This window comes from Panthera leo, chromosome C1, assembly GCF_018350215.1.
Source record: "Panthera leo isolate Ple1 chromosome C1, P.leo_Ple1_pat1.1, whole genome shotgun sequence".
Lineage (NCBI taxonomy): Eukaryota > Metazoa > Chordata > Mammalia > Carnivora > Felidae > Panthera > Panthera leo.
The window spans coordinates 191964256-191982657 of record NC_056686.1 but is presented as its reverse complement, the minus strand read 5'-3'; the positions used below and the strand labels follow the sequence as shown (position 1 = coordinate 191982657).

Sequence of the window (18402 nt, the reverse complement as noted above, 5' to 3'; positions counted from 1 at the left end):
TTCCAGTTCTCCCTTTGCGTTGCCCCCGCCCGGCTGGAGCTCTCAGCATCTGTCTCCTCCGTGAGGCTCTGCAGGTCCCCACCACCTGACCTCTCTGCCTCTGCTTTGTCTTCTCAGAGCCACTTCCCAGTAGACTGAAGTGGCCCGTCCATGATGCAGAAGTGCTGGGTGGCCGGTACTTAAACACCCCTCTGCCTCCCCACGGCCGAACACCCCTGAGGCTCTCACCTCATTCTGACGGACTGTCAGGCTCATTTTGCAGATGCGCACGCTGTTTTCGGTTCCAGGGACGCACACGCTGCTTCTGGTCCATCCCTTCTGCCTCGGATGCCCTTTCTTCACCCTTTCCCCTGGTTAGTGCCACGTCTTTCCAGTGTAAGCTCAGATTTCCATTCCTTCCAAATCCTTTCTTTGACCTCTGGCCCTCTCGGAGAATTTCTCCCTTGTGAAACTTTCCTGGCACTCCAGGTTACCATATTTTACTCCCCACAGTGTATCACAGTTGTGTTTCTGGGTCTCTCCCTCATGAGGCTGAGCTTCTAGAGGCCAAGCATCTTCTTGCTCGTCTCTGTGTCTCTAGTACATAGCACGTGTTCAAATGTTCCAAGGTGTTGCTCACAGAAGTGCAAATGGGAAGTGATGGTAAGCGTTTACATGTTCTTTGTCCATTACCAAGTGAGAGGCCACGGGGTGTGTGGTGCCGGGTCCCTGCCCATTAGTCCTCATGAAGTCAGCCTTGCCTTGGAGGGCACCTGTCTGAACACCTTGTGAACCTCCCAGGGGGGGCATTTCCTCCCGTCTTCAGTCGTGGGGGCTCTGCCCTTCCCGCTTCTCCTGTAGGCTAACCTCCAGGCGAAGGGCGGCCCTCTGCTTGTTCCAGGCCTGTGGCTGTGCAGCCGAATGTGGCTGCTGCCGGGTCTCTCTTCACCTTGAGGATCCAGGAATGTTGGGGGGGGGGGAGGGGAAGTGGGGGGGGGGCAGTGGATGCTACTGTGCTTCCTCTCCTACTCTGCCAGCCTCCTCCCACCCTCTTCCTCCATCCACGCTCCCAGCCAGAGACGCATCTTCTCATTTCACTGAGGAGACTGATGCGGTCAGAAGAGAACTTCTGTATCTCCCTCACTGCCTCCAGCCCTGCTGTGCCCCACAGTCTCTGCCTTTGCTCCTGATGTGCTCGCAGCCAGCCCCTCCCCCCCCCCCCCCCCCCCCCGCCCCCTCCACACACACACACTGTCACTTTTCTTCCCTCTTTCTGCCTGACCCTTCCCATAAGCCTGCAAACTGGCTGGCTCCCATCTGAAAACAGAAAACAACAACAACATTTTTTTGAGAGAGAGAGGTGCAAGTGAGTGAGGGGCAGAGAGAGAGAGGGAGAAAAGCAGGGCTCGAGTTCACCCGAAGTGGGGCTTAAGCTCACCCAATGTGGGACTTGAACTCAGGAACCATGAGCTGAAGTCAGATGCTTAAGGACTGAGCCACCCAGGTACCCAAAACAAAAAGTTTTGACGATGTCTAACAGAAATGTATTTTCTGTAGCGGGAAATGTGTAAGATGAACCTGGGATATCTTGTCCCACCAGATAGCAAGGAGGCTAACAAGGACAACATGGGGTTGTGTCAAAAGTCTGCTGGCAGTATTTGAACGTCAATATTGATAATGGCACTGGATCCAAATATATCAAATATGTTTAATCCGTGAGTTGATGATACAACAACAGAATAAACCTCATCAGTCATCTCTGGAGGCTGCTTTGGAGTCCAGTTTATAAAAGGGGAGGGAGGAGCAAAATTTATCCTGCCTTTCCTATTCAGTTCCTATACAAAATGAGTAACAAACTATAATCGAAAGAAACTATCCTTTATAGAAATTTCTCAACAAACAAATGCAAAAGGAATGTAGTGAATTAAAGATCTGGACATTGGGTATTCATGCCTGTTCACGTCACAGAAATACAGCTTACCAGGTACTACATACCCCTTGATGAAGAACATATCACCACCTCTGAAATAGCCTTGCTCAAAAAAGTCAAATTTACGGGAGATACAGAGGAGAGAGGAACAGACTAAACTATATAAAATGGCACGGTCGGTGAAATCCAGATTGTGGGAAACTACAGGACAAATGATTTGTTTCTTCCCCAAACTGAAAGGGGAAACAAAAGATTGTAGGGAAACTGATAGATTAAAAGACACTTAAGACATCCCTGTGCTCCTCTCCGTAAACAAACACCCAAAAGGAAACCACAGGCAGGGCTGCCGTGTTCAGGGACGGTCGTCTGGGTGACGAAACGTGAGTGGGTGGTAAGGAAGAGCTTCCCGGCAGAGTCAGGGTTGGCTGCTCTTGGGTGGGCGTATTTGGGAGCTGGCCCCGGGGTGGGTGCGTGGCGTGGTTACAGCAAAGGGGCACACCACCAGCCTCCTTCACCTGGGTCACTGTGGGGGCCTCGTCACAAGGCCCCTTGCTTCCGGCCTGGCCCTACTGCTAGAAAGTCTGTTAAAGTCTAACCTCATTGGCGCTTCCGCTCAGCACTCTCCATTAGCTTCTCCTCTCAGAAAATAGCCAAAGCCTTTCTGAAACCTGACGTGTGCGGCCCTCGGTGGTCTGCCTCCTGCCTGTTACTCCTTTGGCCTCATCTTCTGCTTTGTCCCTCCTGCACTCGTTCCTACCATTCTGGCTGCCCTGGCCTGCCCACCGCGGGCCTGTGTACCTGCTCTTCTGCCTGCTGGGGATACTGCCCCTCCTGTGATGCACTTCGCCTAAGTCACTGTCTGGGTGAGGCCTTCCCTTATTCAGTCTGCAATGTCCCACCCGCTTTCCTTACCTCTGGACATCTGTCTCTCTTTCCTGCTTTATTTTTGCCCTAGTGAGTATCTCCAACTAACGTACTGGTCATTCTGACTTCAAAAACACCTCTTATTGCCTGTCTCTTCACTTGAATCTAAGCTCTGAGGTAGGGGTTTTTGTCCTGTGGTCGCTAGCAGCCACTTGGATATTTATGCAGTTGATAGAGGAGTGGCCAAGTCGCATCAAGGTCCTACCGAAACTCGTGGAACACCTAGCAGATTAGAAGTAGCCTCAGAACCTCAGAAACCCTCCGAGACAGGCGTCGGAAAGGTCTACGTGCAAAAAGTATTCAAATGAACACCAAGGTGATCTACAAAAGACTAGATCACTCCAGTATTGCCAGCAAATACAGACCGTTGTTACGAAATCCAGACATAAATTTCTAAGTCAAACCAGGAAAAGGCTGTCTGTGAGCTTGACTGTGGGGGGAGACCGGAAGTGACTCTGCGTTCTTCTCCTTGAGGCAGCGCGCTGCTCGGCCAGAATGGTCAACGCGGTAGGTGCGTGCTTGTAAAGTCCAACAACCGGAGCACCTTTGTCAGGGTCACACGGAGCACTGTAAACGTCAGATTGAATTCCACCAGCTGCCGCTGAGGGGGTGCTTGCCGTAGCCGGTGTGGAACCCCGTGGGGGCGTGACCCACGAAGGTCACAAACTACAGAAGGCACGGAAGCGAGAATCTTCTGAAAGAATGGAAATTACGTTAAATTTCAGAAGTTACAAAGTCAGAGCTGAACGGGATTATGCATACGGTTCCTGCAGCGCAGATGAGGTACTTCAGGGCCGGCCTTAGCTAGTTGCTTCACTGCTGTCAGGGTGACTACAGTTCGGTCTTCTCCCAGCCGTATTGGTTCCCGGCAAACATTTAGTTCATGGTAAACAACTCGTGAGAAACGTTGATGAAATACTGCCTCCTTTGCCGTATGCATGCAGGAACTCAGCATTTAGTAAACATGATCTCACGTTTTAACCTACGGTAATTTAGTACAATCTAGGAATTTCTAGGTTTAACCACTTTTCAAAATATATACATATATATGTGTACATACATACATATATGTATATAACTTACGTGTATATACATACATGTATATATATATATATAACTTAAATACATACAGGTTGGCTGCTTCCTAACAGCATAAGGAGATGTGGACTGGGATTTCTTAATAGCCAATTAATCCCTCCTTGATTCTTGTTAAAGCTTAGACCTGAGAAAGTAGCCTTTCCCTGTTTTTGGTATCTTGTTGTCTTTATAATCATTTGCTCCTAGATTTTTCTTTTGTGGATTCCATTTTACCTTCAGGTCTACTGACTCGAAGATCATGAGCTAATGAATAAAATGTAGTGGTAGATACCTGTGGGAGGTGGGCCAGTTCCACCTGCAGAATCCAGAAGCTTCAGTGTAGGGTCACTGGGGGGCTCTGCACTTCAGAGGCACAACTTAGCAAACAGATGTGTCAGAGGGGCAAATCCAAAGTTCACTTTTACCAGTAAGCGGTGCAGAGGAGCTGCTGGTCATTTTCTGATCGTTTGCAGCCATCCCTGAAGGGCATGAGCTTCTGGATTTCAGGTGGAATATTAGAGACACTCCCCCTCCCACCCCCCGCTTGACTTGACACCCCTACCTGTTAGTTGTATTGATGTGCACATGACTCTCTCTCTCTGTCCCACATTCTAGGTGCTCATGTGACTATCACGGATCGAAAAGTAGCATTAGAATTTCTTAAATCAAATGTTCAAGCCAACTTACCTGCCCATATCCAACCCAAAGCTGTTGTTAAGGAGCTGACTTGGGGACAAAATTTGGGGAGTTATTCACCTGGAGAATTTGACCTGATACTTGGAGCTGATATCATATATTTAGAAGAAACATTCACAGATCTTCTTCAGACTTTGGAACATCTCTGTAGCAACCGCTCCGTGATTCTTTTAGCTTGCCGAATTCGCTATGAACGAGATAACGACTTCTTGGCGATGCTGGAGAGGCAGTTTACTGTGACTAAGGTTCACTACGATCCTGACAAAGACGTACATATTTACAAAGCACAGAAGAGAAACCAGAGGGAGGACTTCTAGTTGGCTGTAATTTTTAGGAATGTTGTTATTGAGTGTGTCGGTGAAGGTCTTAGCCTGGGAATCGAACCACATTTGATGAAATGGCTCCTGAACAAAAAGTCTAACCAACCAAAGGTTCCCAAGGGACAAAGCACATGTGCCGTTTGAAAACAAAGTGGCACTTTGTCCCACTGCTGTGACTTCATAGTCCTATTTTACTTTGAAAAGTCCAACTAGCGTTAAAGGAATGTATGAGATATCTGTATCCCATACTGCCCCCTCTTGGTGAAAATTTTCACTGGTGATAGAATGAAGGGCTGGTATAAAAGGGCCTTCAAAGCAGTGAGCTTGTTTCGGTGAGGCTAACCCATGCAAGTTCTATTAAATACATTCTGAGATACATGTTGAGCCCAGTTTTCTAATTTTCTGAATATAAAGCAAGAGGCTTAATGTATATTCCCTGAGCTGTTGATGCTCTTGAAATCTTTTGTCTGCCCCATTTAGGTTTTAAGTATTACTTTTGGTTACTTGAGATGAGGATATGAGTTCCCTGAGGTCTCGTTTCATGCTTTTTGGCTTAATTTCCGATTTAGGCACACAAACAAATGAAGTAAAACTAAAAGTTGAGCTACGTCTTGAAACCACCATGTGCTGTGCCTGGGGTGTCGTCTTCAATAGCTGTAGTTTTCCCCTGGCACTCCCCTTTCTCAGATGTTGTGTTTGTATTTCTTTCCTAGGCTTTCCCCTCCTTCGTATAATGCATAAGATGACGTTGAAAACAGTTGGAAATCTCACCCCTTCATGGGAGGTTAGCTCCCCGAGAAGCTCCTTCCACGTTGTGCTTGTAATTGCTTATTCCATGTCTGGATTCCCCAGAAGATGGGGAGCTTCTGGGGGCCAGGACTGGTGCCTCCTCCAGGGCTGCGTCCCAGCAGCCAGTGTCTCAGGGCCAAATATTCACTGAATGAAAAACTGCATTCCATTTAGAGGGTACTGGTATTTGGGTTAAATGACTGCTACATTGTTTTATGATTATCTTTGACGGACTTTATGAATGAAGTCTCTCTCTCTCTGTCTCTCTCACACACACCCCCCCTTTTTTTTTAAGCAATGTAAAAGCTTAACAGTTTAAACAAATTCAGATGACAAGAATTAAAATCTCAGTATGGTCGAGGGTACTGGAGATAGATCTTTGTAAATCATCGGAAACAAGACCTCCTTCCTCTTAACCTTTTAATGACTACCTTGGATGTGAAAATACCCAATACATTATTTTCTACATATATTTTAGAGGTTTTACTTTTAATAAAGATGAATTATGAATTAAACGTTCTGAGCATTCTGTGACGTACAGGTTCAACACAATTTTGATAAATGCACGTGACATAGAAATATCCATAGTCCAGCAAATCCGTAAAACGCCAATACTGTGCTATGAACATGGAAGGTCTTTTAAAACAAGTAAAACACAAGCCCCGCAGTATCAACACTGTAATGAAATGAAAGGCCGGTCCCCCACTCAGGTATGTTCTTCGAAATGAGTATTTTAATTGGGGTTCAGCTCCTTTAATATCCCTGACTTTGCAGAACAGACATTAAAGTGGTTTTGGGTGGGGATGGAAAACTTCAAGATGTCTGGGTGCTCTACCGAGTGAACGAAGCATTAATTGGTGGTGTTGCATGTTCATAAAACATTGAGGGTCAGAAAAGGTTGAAGGTAATTTTTTTTCTTGTCTTAATAGATGTCAATAAAAGGTAAGAAAAATTCAACAGGAATAGTTTGGTGTTTAAGTGAAAAATCAAATGATTTTTTTTGGCTTTGAGTTTAAAGTGTTGTCTCAGGCCAAGTTCCCTGGGGAAATACACTCAGAGATGGACATTAGGGTGTAGAAAGTTTAAATGGGAATGATTTCAAGATCGACATCTCTGAGGTAGTAAAAGTAGTAGGATTGGGAAATAGGGGGGAATTAGGCTGGGATGCAGTCAGGAGTCCTCAGAAACGAGAGCTAGGATGGCCCTGTAGCTGGGCCATACTAAGCCAAGAGGGCAGGGTTTTATATCCCTGCATAGATTAGTCATGTGATCTAAGGGGCATACCCTCAGGATGAAGAAAAGACCTGGAGAGAACTCAGCTGAGAGCCATCCTCCAACATTGCCAGAAGCTGGGGAAGTGAGTGCTTAATGGGTGTGTGGGGGTGAGGGATGGGGCTGGGGGTAGACGTTATATCTGGATAGTATGCCACAGTGTCCGCTATAAATGTCAGGAAAGCTGTGATGGCTTTCTCTTATGTTAAAGGATTGACCTCAGGAACGTGTATTCTAAGTGTGCCTGTCTTATCCTCAAGGATAGAAACCTAGTCTAAACCAACTATATGCTAAGCATTGATTTTCACACTGCTCAGTTTTAGAACTCTTAGTTCTCCAGTGACTTTTCCCACAATTAAGATCAAATACTGGTGCCAAGATGCTATGTTAAAATATATGTAGGACGTCAGGTTCTTAGAACTACCACTATAAAGTACGCTGTCATTCCCTGTGCAGATTACTTATTTTTTTTAATGTTCATTTATTTTTGAGAGAGACCGAGTGTGAGCAGGGGAGGGGCAGAGAGAGGGAGACACAGAATCCGAAGCAGGCTCCAGGCTCAGAGCTGTAAGTACAGAGCCTGATGCGGGGCTCAAAGCCACGATCATGACCTGAGCCGAAGTCCCTGACGCTCAACTGATTGAGCCACCCAGCTGCCCCAAGATAGCAGTTTTTAAATCAGGAAGAGGGGCACCTGGGTGGCTCAGTTGGTTGAGTGTCTGACTCTTGATTTCAGCTCAGGTCATGACCCTTGGGTTGTGGGATTGAGCCCTATGTTGGGCTCCACTCTGTGGAGCCTGCTTGAGATCCTCTCTGCCCCTCTTGCCCACCCTCTCTCTCTCTCTCAAGATAAAAATTTTAAAGTAATTTTAAAAACCACTTTTTAATATACCAGCATGGGGCCTGACATCATAGTTGGTGAAATAGTCCTGTGATTTATTTTTGTGTCAGAGACATGGTCATAATTGTACTGCTACCCCAGAACCTCTACCTAGACATAAGCAGCATTCTTTTTTTTTAATTTAAATTTTTAATATTTATTTCTGAGAGGGCGAATGGGGGAGTAGGGCGGGAGGGGCAGAGAATCTGAATTGGGCTCACGCTGATAGTAGCTGGCCCGACGCGGGGCTTGAACCCACAAACCATGGGATCATGACCCGAGCCAGAGTCAGAGGCTTAACCCTGAGTCATCCAGATGCCCCGAAAAGTAACATTTTCAAGGTCTTTAACAAGAACGAGGCAACATGTTGCAGTGAGTAGGGAGAGCCTTGTTCTGGGAAAAAGAGAAACTGACAAGAACTGCATGAAATCAGGGCAGAACTCCGTTCTTTTTTTGTGACTTTGAAAATTGAGGATTTGTTAGCTCTGACGTTTCTTTCCAATCTTCAATCATATTATGCTTTTCTTTCTACAGCCAGGAAGTGTTAAAACTTAACACTAGAAGACGTGGTATGCTGAAAAATTAAGTTTCCTACCTGAGAACTGTTTCTGTGGTAGAGGGGAAATCCCTATAACAGAGGTGTGAAAGGGGGGCCTATCTGCTACAAAACCTTGTGTTGAGGCTGGCTCTGCCACTTCTAACTCCTAAAAATTACATACACTATAAAGCTTGACATTAAAAAAATACCAACATGATCTTTTTATTAAGTTAGCAAATTATTAATGCTTAGGAAGCAAACTTCAAATATGAAAACCATACTTAATAAACATTCCCACTTCTCAGTATCTATCGTAAAGATAAACTGGCTTCTATTTATACTGACTTGTGTGTATCTGGAAGAGTCAAAAGTAACAACCTACATGTTCACAAAAGAGGGTGCTTGTTAAACTATGATACATCTACACAATGGGATACCACACATCCGTTAGAAAGACTGAGGCAGATGTACATAAACTGAAATAGAACTGTCAAGACACATTCAGTGAAAAAGTACCATTTATGTAAAAAGGGGAGAGAGGAGAGAATAGACATTACATTTGCATGTATATGCACAGATTGTCTCTAAAAGGATACACAAGAAACTGCTTTTTACTGCTTCCCCATTTGTCCTATTTTCCAAACGTACATACTACTTAAGGAAACGAAGTTAAAAAATGAGGACACTATCGAGAAAGTGAAACGAAAACTTAAGAGAATGGGAGAAAATAATGACAAATCGTACTACCTGGTGAGGCTCTGGTATCCAGAATATGTAAGAAACTCATAAAACTCAACAACAACAAAAAACACCATTAAAAAATGAGCAAAGGACTTGAACAGACATTCTGAGCATTCTGGTTATCCTCCAAATAACCACAGACACATGATGATACGCGACATCGTTAAGCGTTAGAGTTGCAAATACGATTGACAACGAGCTAGCTCTTCACACCTGTAAAGAGGGGCATAATTAAAACCAACGTTGGTCAGCGCACGGAGAAATTGGGACACTCACGTATCAATCATCATTGGCAGGAATGTAAAGTGGTGCGGCAGCTCAGGAGAAATTTGGCAGTTCCTTAGAAAGTAAACATAGAACTACCATATGGCCTAGCAATTCCACTCCTGGGTATGTATTCAGAAGAACTGAAAGCAGGGACTCCAATACCTGCACGTGAATGTTCATAGCGGCATATTCACAAAAGCCAAATAGCGGAAATATCCCAATGTCCATCAGTGGATAAATGAATAAACTGTGGCATATATGACGGATTATTCAGCCATAAGGAATGAAGTACTGATAAATGATTTTGAGGCACCTCAAAAACATGCTAAGTGAAAGAAGCCAGGCACAAAAGGTCACATAGGATCCTGTACATAAGAAACAATAGGTAACTATAGAAATGGAAAGCAGATTCATGGTTGCCTGGGGATAGAGGGAGGGGAAAATAGTAACTCTTTAATAGATGGAAGGTTTGATTTTGGAGTGACGATTTGGACCTAGATATGCAGTTGGTGGTAGCTAGCACAACGTTGAGAAGGCACTAAGTGCTACCGAATTATTCACTTAAAAATGGTCAATGTTGTTATGTGAATTGTACCTCAATTTTAAAAAAAATAGCAAAAAATAGCATTGCAGTGCCTGGAAATACCTTTCCTCTTCACTTGTTAGGACCTCATCAGAATCCTAAGCCCCAGTTTGGTCAATATGCGAAAGAAAGATGTGGAGAAATGAAAAATGCACAGTGGAAGGTAACACTAAGGCAGTGGTTTTCTGGGATTTTGCCTTAAGCAGCGTAGTGGAATAGTGGCATCATTTACAAGATGGAAAAAGCCAGCTGAGAGATGAACGGATTTAGAGGAGAAATGAGAGGTTCTGTTTTGCAATCTGAGTGGAGATGACAAATAGGAGAGTGTAGCACCAGAGCTAAAATTGTGTGAACGTCTTAGAATGGTTTCTTCGGCTGTGTCCTAGAGCTTCCTGAGGACAGGTACTTCTTAGTGCTCAACTATTGGTGAAATAAGCAAGTAACCACAAAGGTATGGATAAAGAGAGGCACTCTATCCTTTTATTGGAGGCTCAAGCACCTGGACACGGGTTACAAGGAGGGTGACTAAAGGTCCCGATTTGCTCAGCACAATCCTGGTTTACACCTGTTGTCCCTATTAATGTCACCCTTTCACTCTCAAAAATGTCTGCTTGTACAATCACCTTAAGTAGTCACACTTTGTAGAAGAGAAAGAATAAAATGTGTGCAATTCCTTCAATACAATAGCAGGTGTAACAAGCTTAATAAATACGTCATGGCAATTTTTTAAAAAAGTACCTTAGGATAAATGCAACTGCTTATTTTCAGAAATTAAATCAACAGGAGAGAATCTTTTATTATGCTTTAAGCAAAGAGCAGATTAACCACACCTCCTCCCATTTCCTATGATCACAGAACTTTAGAATTACAAGGGGGCCTGACAAGTTAGCTATTCTCATTGTTCTTCCAATTAAAACATGTATTTTCTGACACTGGAGACAGCTGGTCATATGTCTCCATTGGTTTTCTCAATAGGGCGGTAACATCTCCACATCTTCAAATAGGCACTGTTCAATCTTTCTGAACAAAGAAATCTTGTGCTAAAAATGAGGAATACAGTAAAATTAAATAACTGAAGATATGTTCTGGTTTCTCAAATTAGTTTTCCGTTGCCGTGCAACACAAGCTTGTGATATATTCTAACATAAACTTTGCTCATTTAACAAAAGTAATAAACTGAAGTCCCAGAAAATACAGCTTAACACTACTGGCAGAAACCAAAATCGAGAGATCCCATCCCCAAAAAAGAGACTTACAGAGTTTTTAAAAGCATGTTTATGTGACTGCACATAAATGTGTGTAAAAAGGGCATTAGGACAGTTGATACCACAAAGATTACAGTAAGAAAAAGCACTTTCTGACAATATTTCACAAATTCACAAGGATCACTTTAATATACAAAGCAATTGCTACCATTCTGAACACAAAGCAGCTACTATGTACATAGTGTTAATAAAATGCATTATAACTCAGTACATTTTCTCTCTTTACACAGATAGAGCACAAAAAGATTTAGGTAAAAAAATTAAAACAGGGATGTTTCTAGAATGTAGGGAATTTTATTAGAAATGTATTTCCCTCATTATATTTACTTAATATTCAACTCCAATAGTAACATCAGAGTTAAAAATCGATACCCTGTTTTGTGCTGATAGTTTTGGGGGGAGGTATTCTTTACCCCAATCCTCAAGGAAAAATTAAAACAAAAACAAAAACACCATCTTTCTCTCTAGAAACTTCCCTGATTATTTTGTTTCTAAAAAGTCTCAAGTGATACATCTAGGTTAGAAATAATTCCTTTTTTGGGTGGGGAGGACAAGTGACATGTGGACAAATCAGTTGGGGACGACTCTACATGGAAAACTGCTAACTAGCACTCCTCTTTGCCACCCCTCCATAAATCCATACTCACAGAACAATGGTGACAAATTATTTCCCACTTTTAATATAAATAATTTTTATTACATACACAAATTGGAGTGGCACCTGGATAAAAATATGTCTATAAAGCATTTACCAATTCAATTTTAAAAACGTAAGAAAATAAAACCTCCCAAACACAAAGATAGATCATTTCACTTGGCCAACTAACATAAGATTACTATTTGCAGGGATTTTCTTCCTTCCCTACCAATTTTTCAACTATCTCAGATTGACTCTTACATTTCTGAGATGCTCCTCGGAAGCTTGGAAACGCCCATACTTCTGTAGGCAAGTATCACATAATGCCTGTATAAAGGAGGTAAAATCTGATTTTCCTACCATTTGCCCCTTTTCAAAGACATTTCCCAAAGATTGTTCATTTTCCTTTTACTTGCTGGTGAGAATAATTAAAAATGTATCAGGTTATATACCCAGCTAGGACCTGCACCCACAGTACCAGAATGCAGACAGGTCAATATTTTCTCTCTGTGCTAAAACAACTCTGCCTGTTTATATCATCTTCACAGGCTTTGTTCTATTTTTTTTTTTTTTCTATTTTTATTTTTTTAAAAAATAAATTTCAAGCTAAAACACCTGAAATATAATCCCTCCACTCAAACGTTATCTGGTCCCTCTTAGAGTTTGCCCCCCTGAGGACACATACAAAGGCTTAAGCTACATTCACTAATCAGTACGAACTTATCAGAAGCATATGAGACAGATGGAACTTCAGCACCCTGTTTGATTTATTTGAAATTCTTCCATACTGACTCAGCTTCATGATATGTTCAACCCCTCAGGGATTAGTGCCTCTCCTAGCCATTGATTCGAGAAAGTCAAGGAAACCAGTTCCTAGTACATACAGTGACTGTGCAGTCAACTTAAAAAAAGTCAACGTATCAACATTAAAAGTATTCAAGATGTAGGCAAACCATCCAACAAAAGTTCTAGTTGTGCTTTGTACAAGAGTGAGCAAATGTATCCCTCGACTCTTCACCTCCAGGCAGCTTACCAAAGCGCGTTGCGCTTTCCCTTCTCACCGGACCTCAGTCCGATTTAGGTGTTTGATGGTAACAAAGCCAATTTAAAGTGAAAAAAACCTCAGTCAAATCATTCCATGTGGTCTCCATGATGATGGTAATTAACTGCCTTGAAAACTATTTTACTGTTCTAGATAAATTGATGGATATCTTGGCACCCTATAGACAACACTAATGTTGGAATGGGAACAGAGTCTCATTTAAAATTGAAAATAAGTATCAATTTACTCCAGTTGCTTTTCCTTCTATCTTTATCCATGATGTAAAAGAATCCCATTGGGTTCAAACTCATCTTTTAATTAACTGGGCTAGTCAAATCTAATTTCCTGTTACTTTTCTTTCACAGCTATTTATAAGGCTAGCCTTTAGGTGCTAAAATATTTTAATGAAATTTTCCATTTAAAAAAGTCACATGATTTGAAGAGAGGAAAAAGACATAAAAAGCCAGTTGACAATCAATTGATGAGGGAACTTTTCTCAAGTTGCTAACACCCAACAGGGTCATTTTTTAAAAGTGCAAGTTACACCAAACATTTACAAAGAATATAATGTAAATATAATCCAAATAAATATACAACTTTTGTATCAGGTCAACGGGAAACAGCATACCAAAAGTTTTCAGAGCCAAAAAGGCAACAAAATGAAGCCTCTTACAAATAACTGAAAAGGTGTGTAATGACTGTTCTAAAAACCCACTTTAATTCAAAAATCATAACTTTATATTCGCCTTATTTAATCCTGCAAAATGAAGCAGACTTTTTGATCTTCGAAATAAAGAGACCAATTTATGCTAATAAATTGACTGTTGCTGATCACAAAATTAAAAACATTTTTAAAATGTAAAGAAGAAATCTAGATTGAAGTCACTTCAAGTAAGTAAAAGCATCCTGGTTTAAACACACTGGTTGTTTCTTCCTAAGCCTTTGTATGATTCCACATGTCACCCCAAGTGGTCAAAATGATAGTAGGGATTAGGCCTGAGAGACAGAGATAAACTTCAGCCAGATGACTTCTGATCGGACAGCCTGCCTGACTGGTATTGTGCTTTCAGATTCTAGCACTGCTGCTGACCTACCATCAAAACACATTTTTCTGAAAAAAATCCCTGCTCAAATGAAAACACCCAAATTCCTCCCCCAGGATGAGTTTTGAAAAATCAGTGGTACCTTTTAGAAGCTATCTGCAAAATGTTCTTACCACTGTTATAGCTGCCAGAGACAAAGCATAAAAACCAAATACTTTGGGGGGCGGGGGAGTTTTCAAGTGACTAGTAACGTACATAAAAGTATCAAGCCAAAGAAAACAAACAGTAAAAATAAAATACTTGGAAGAAAATTAGAAGACAAAAATCAATCATGAGTGCTGGAGTAATGCAGTCCAAGAAACTACCAAACGGGATGCAACAGAACACGCAAAGATGTAAAATTTCATCTGACCTCAATATACTATAATACTCAGCATTCCTGACTTAGGAGCTCTCAGAGCTTCAGATTATATACTGTATGTATTTATATATATGTACACATATATTATACAAATGCCATTTCCCCCCCCCCCCCAATAATATCTAAACGAACAGAGCACCTATGACAATATGATGGTTGCCAATATGGTACTTGAGTTTGAAAAGAATGAAATTAAAATTAGATCTGATATCAGTTTTTTAATAAGGTGGACACATTGGATCTAGCCCTTTCTAAACCACTTTTCAGCTAAACACTATCAAAGTTTGAAAACTCGTAAGAGTAATATATCAAAAATAAACCCCTCCCACTTCATTTTATTAGAGTTAATCTGTCCTATAGATAAAAGTGCCACATGGCCCTATATTTGCAAAGTAAGCGATACCAAACTTGCTATTTTCTAGGCAAATCAGTAGCATATGTACAGATTCCTATGATGACATTTTCATTCCCTTTTGGCCAATATGAAGAGAAAAAAACATTTATTACTGGTAATGTGGCCATATATGTTCTTGGCTACAAGACTTTTTTTTTAAATTATGTCATTTCCTTAATAAAGATTCTCAAAGTTGCATGCTTAAAAACAAACACCTTTTTTCCAATTCTTGTTAAAAAAAAAAAAAGTCTGCACAAAAGATGCTTAATTTCTATCTGTATAAACTGAAATTTTCAAGTCTCTTTATGGGTCTAAAACAGATTTAGCAACAGAATATATTTCTTACCTCACCATTAAGTAACTGACTTCAAACCAGTGCAATCATCCTCAAGGTACAAAGGACCTGGTGTTTGTAAAAACTTACAAATTCAACCAGCTAATATGGATGTGACTGCCTTGATTCATCAGGGACTAAGAGGACCACCAACTTTTCTAACTAAACAGAATGTCTCAACTTTTGGAAACATTTTACTTTGGAGAATACAACTTGCTAAATACTAGGCAATTTTCATTTATAAAGTTTATGACATTCAAAACATTTTGACTCATTAAGAAAGAATTCTAGTTTGTGAAAAGATTTGTCACTTTGCTTGGTTTCTGCTGAAGTTTTGGAAAATGACACATCTATGCTGGTATACAAATAATTTTTATGCTACAACTTTCCCCATTAGCTCAGCAGGATAAACATCAAACTTTACAGTCGTTTGAAAGCCTTCTTGAGAATCTGGTGAATTGTCCAAATATAAGACTACATCACTCAATTCTTAGAATGATGCTCCTTCATAAACTCTGTTCATCCTTGAAAAGAGACAATGGTTTGTTACAAACAAAAATAAACCATTAACAAATATTAATTAAAAACCTTATTTTTCAAACGGGACCCAACAATTAACACCCACATCTGTATATTTTGTTAATACATTAACAAACTTTTAAAAATAACCCATGACTAAATATAAAACATTAATTTTCTACACTCTTCTTTTAAAAGGAATAACCTTTTCAAATGAGAAATTATATCTAACATTATGTCAGTCTCCAATTTTTAAAATCCACCTTAGTCCTATTTTTTTAAAGGGTAACTTTTGTAAAGATTTATCAAGCTTAGTGAATGAGTAATTAATAATTAGAAGTAGTATTGGAAACAATGTATGATACATATAAATACAGACTGGTATAGTCAGGGGTTAAAACAGGTAGCTCCTTTGCAGAACAACAAAGGCTATACAGCATATTGGAAAGCTCAAGCACAACTATCCTTTTTAGGAGAAAACCAAAAAAAAAAAAAAAAAAAAAAAAAAAGTTTTGTAAGAATGACAATCCAAATATTGTAGTACAGCAGTCATTCAAATGTGTCTGAAGAAAATAACTCTCCTTGTGTACATCTAATACTGTACTTTTTATAACTATATCCTTACACTTTCATTAAAAAATTCACTAAGGATACTCTGTTAAAGTATGTTAATATGGAAAAGATTTAAAATCAGTATTTTTCTACAACACAACATTTTATAAACAAATATATCACTTTGTTTTATTTAACATCTTGAAGGCTTTCCTGTTGGTGGTATAGTGTAAGTGCAAATGGGAACAGTTTAATTAGAAATATCTTTTTAAGTAAATGAGTGACATAAGTATTTTTGAAGGCGATGACAAAAACATTTATTTAAAAACCTTGTTACGTAACTCAAGGGGCTGGTTTACTAATGAGCATCTTTTTACTAAGAATTTAGTACTAACTAAAACAAGCTTTGTACTTTTATTTACTTCAGTTTAATTTAAAATTCAAATACCATGCTTTTTCATTCAGTTGGTTACTTCTTTTAATGTATTCAAGAATGTTGAACACATACAGAACTGAAATAAGAAGCAACAACTGCCCTACGGAAGAGCTACAGTTAATACAGAAGGTCAAGGACAAGTTGTCAGTATTGAAGAAGAGAATGTACATAGAAAGCACTTCGAATTCATTCTTAATTTCTTCAACACCACACTAAAACTCTTTTTTAGAGGGTATATCTCTTTGCAATTTTACATAATTCACAATGAAAATGTGAAAACACGTCAATTTGGCAATCAACACTTCTTCATTGCACCTTACTTACTTTATGCATGCGGCCCACACATTACTTCAGCTCAAGAGGCTGGGGTAATTCTGTCCCTAAGGCAATCAAGGAGCTCAGCACAAACCTTGAAATCATTTAAAAAAAGATTTTCTTTTCCTCATTTCCCCCATCAATTTACAAGTAAACAAATTATTACTTCTTGAAGAGGGTGGGGGATGAAAAGCAGAAGTCTCTTCATGATTCCTGGTGCTGAAAATTTCTTGAGGGGAGACGTGGAGGCAGGTGTTGGAACATTCACAGTTTAATGCAAAAGCACAAATGAATGAAATTCTGTAGTTGCTTTCAGGCAGTTTTGCGCATAGAAAAAAAGAAATGTTTAGAAAATAAAATGTTTATTTTGTCTTTCTGCTTGAGGCCAAGCCAGTCCTTTTCCACCATGACAGGTGAAATTTAAATCCCAAATTAATCTGATTTGTGGCAGTAAAGGTCCTTAAGTGCTTTTAGCTCCTCAATGAGAGTCTTATTTTGGTTTTCAAGCACTGCCACTCTGTTTTCTAAACATTTCACATATTCTTTCTTCTTTCTACGACACTCTCGTGCTGCTTCCCTAGGAGCAAAGGAGGACAGGAAAAATTATGCAACATTTATTTCTATATCACTTATTTTGGCTTAGAATGCTTTTAGATATTTAGCTCAAAGCAACAAATATTTTAATATACATTAGGCATTTGAAAAAACTACACAGAAGGACTTGGAAATTGCCTCATGTAACATTTTAATATACCATAGATGTTTGATTTAAAAAAAGGACCCCGAATGTGAAAACCCCACAAACCACCCAAAGGGCTGAATGATCACTTAAAATTATATCACTGGTTATTGACAGGATCTGCCTCATACCTATAAAACTTGAAATTCTATAAATATCAATAACTAAGAAAATACCAAAGCTAAACATCAGTGTGCAAAACATCGTAAATTGAACAGAAAATTCTCACAAACTCATCATTTCAGGGCATTAAAAAAAGACAACAACAATCTAACATGAGTCTCTTCCACAAATGATGTTGAGAACACTGTATATCCACATGCAAGAGAATGAAGTTGGACCCTTAATTATGCCACGTACAAAAACTAATTGAAAATGGATTGAAGATCTAAATGTAAGACCTAAAACTATAAAACTTCTAGAAGAAAACACAGAAGAAAAGCTTCAAGACACTGGATTTGGCAGCGCTTTCTTGGCTATGCCACCAAAAGCATAGACAACAAAAGCAAAAATAAACAAATTGGGTCACATCAAACTTAAAAAATTCTGTTCATGAAAGGGCACAATCAACAGAGTGAAAAGGCAACCTATGAATTGGGAGAAGATATTTGCAAATCATATATATATCTAACAGGGAGTTAATATCCAGGATATAATCAAGAAGTTTTACAACTTACAAATCAAAACCACAATGAGATACCACCTCACA

At 40.1% G+C, this 18402-nt stretch overlaps 2 protein-coding genes across 16 annotated transcripts in view; one reads left to right on the top strand and one right to left on the bottom strand.

Moving 5' to 3' along the window:
* METTL21A (methyltransferase 21A, HSPA lysine) overlaps nucleotides 1-18402 on the top strand; it is a 60187-nt gene that overhangs the window by 8350 nt on the left and 33435 nt on the right. For 5 of the 8 annotated variants that reach the window (XM_042949923.1, XM_042949922.1, XM_042949920.1 and 2 more), the window contains exon 4: nucleotides 4526-5732. The exons of 1 other annotated variant lie outside the window; for it this stretch is intronic. In XM_042949923.1, the coding sequence (XP_042805857.1) occupies nucleotides 4526-4923 (398 nt within the window). In that variant the 3' untranslated portion in view covers nucleotides 4924-5732. Of the gene's footprint in view, nucleotides 1-4525; nucleotides 6231-18402 lie in introns of those variants that run through there. 2 more of the 8 variants (XM_042949925.1, XM_042949926.1) reach the window with 2 other exon arrangements.
* The window catches only part of CREB1 (cAMP responsive element binding protein 1), a 61120-nt gene continuing 53971 nt past the window's right edge, over nucleotides 11254-18402 (bottom strand). For 7 of the 8 annotated variants that reach the window (XM_042949915.1, XM_042949918.1, XM_042949914.1 and 4 more), the window contains one exon: nucleotides 11254-17531. In XM_042949915.1, coding sequence (XP_042805849.1) covers nucleotides 17387-17531 — 145 coding nt within the window. In that variant the 3' untranslated portion in view covers nucleotides 11254-17386. The remainder of the gene's footprint in view (nucleotides 17532-18402) is intronic. The other variant, XR_006205664.1, reaches the window with a different exon arrangement.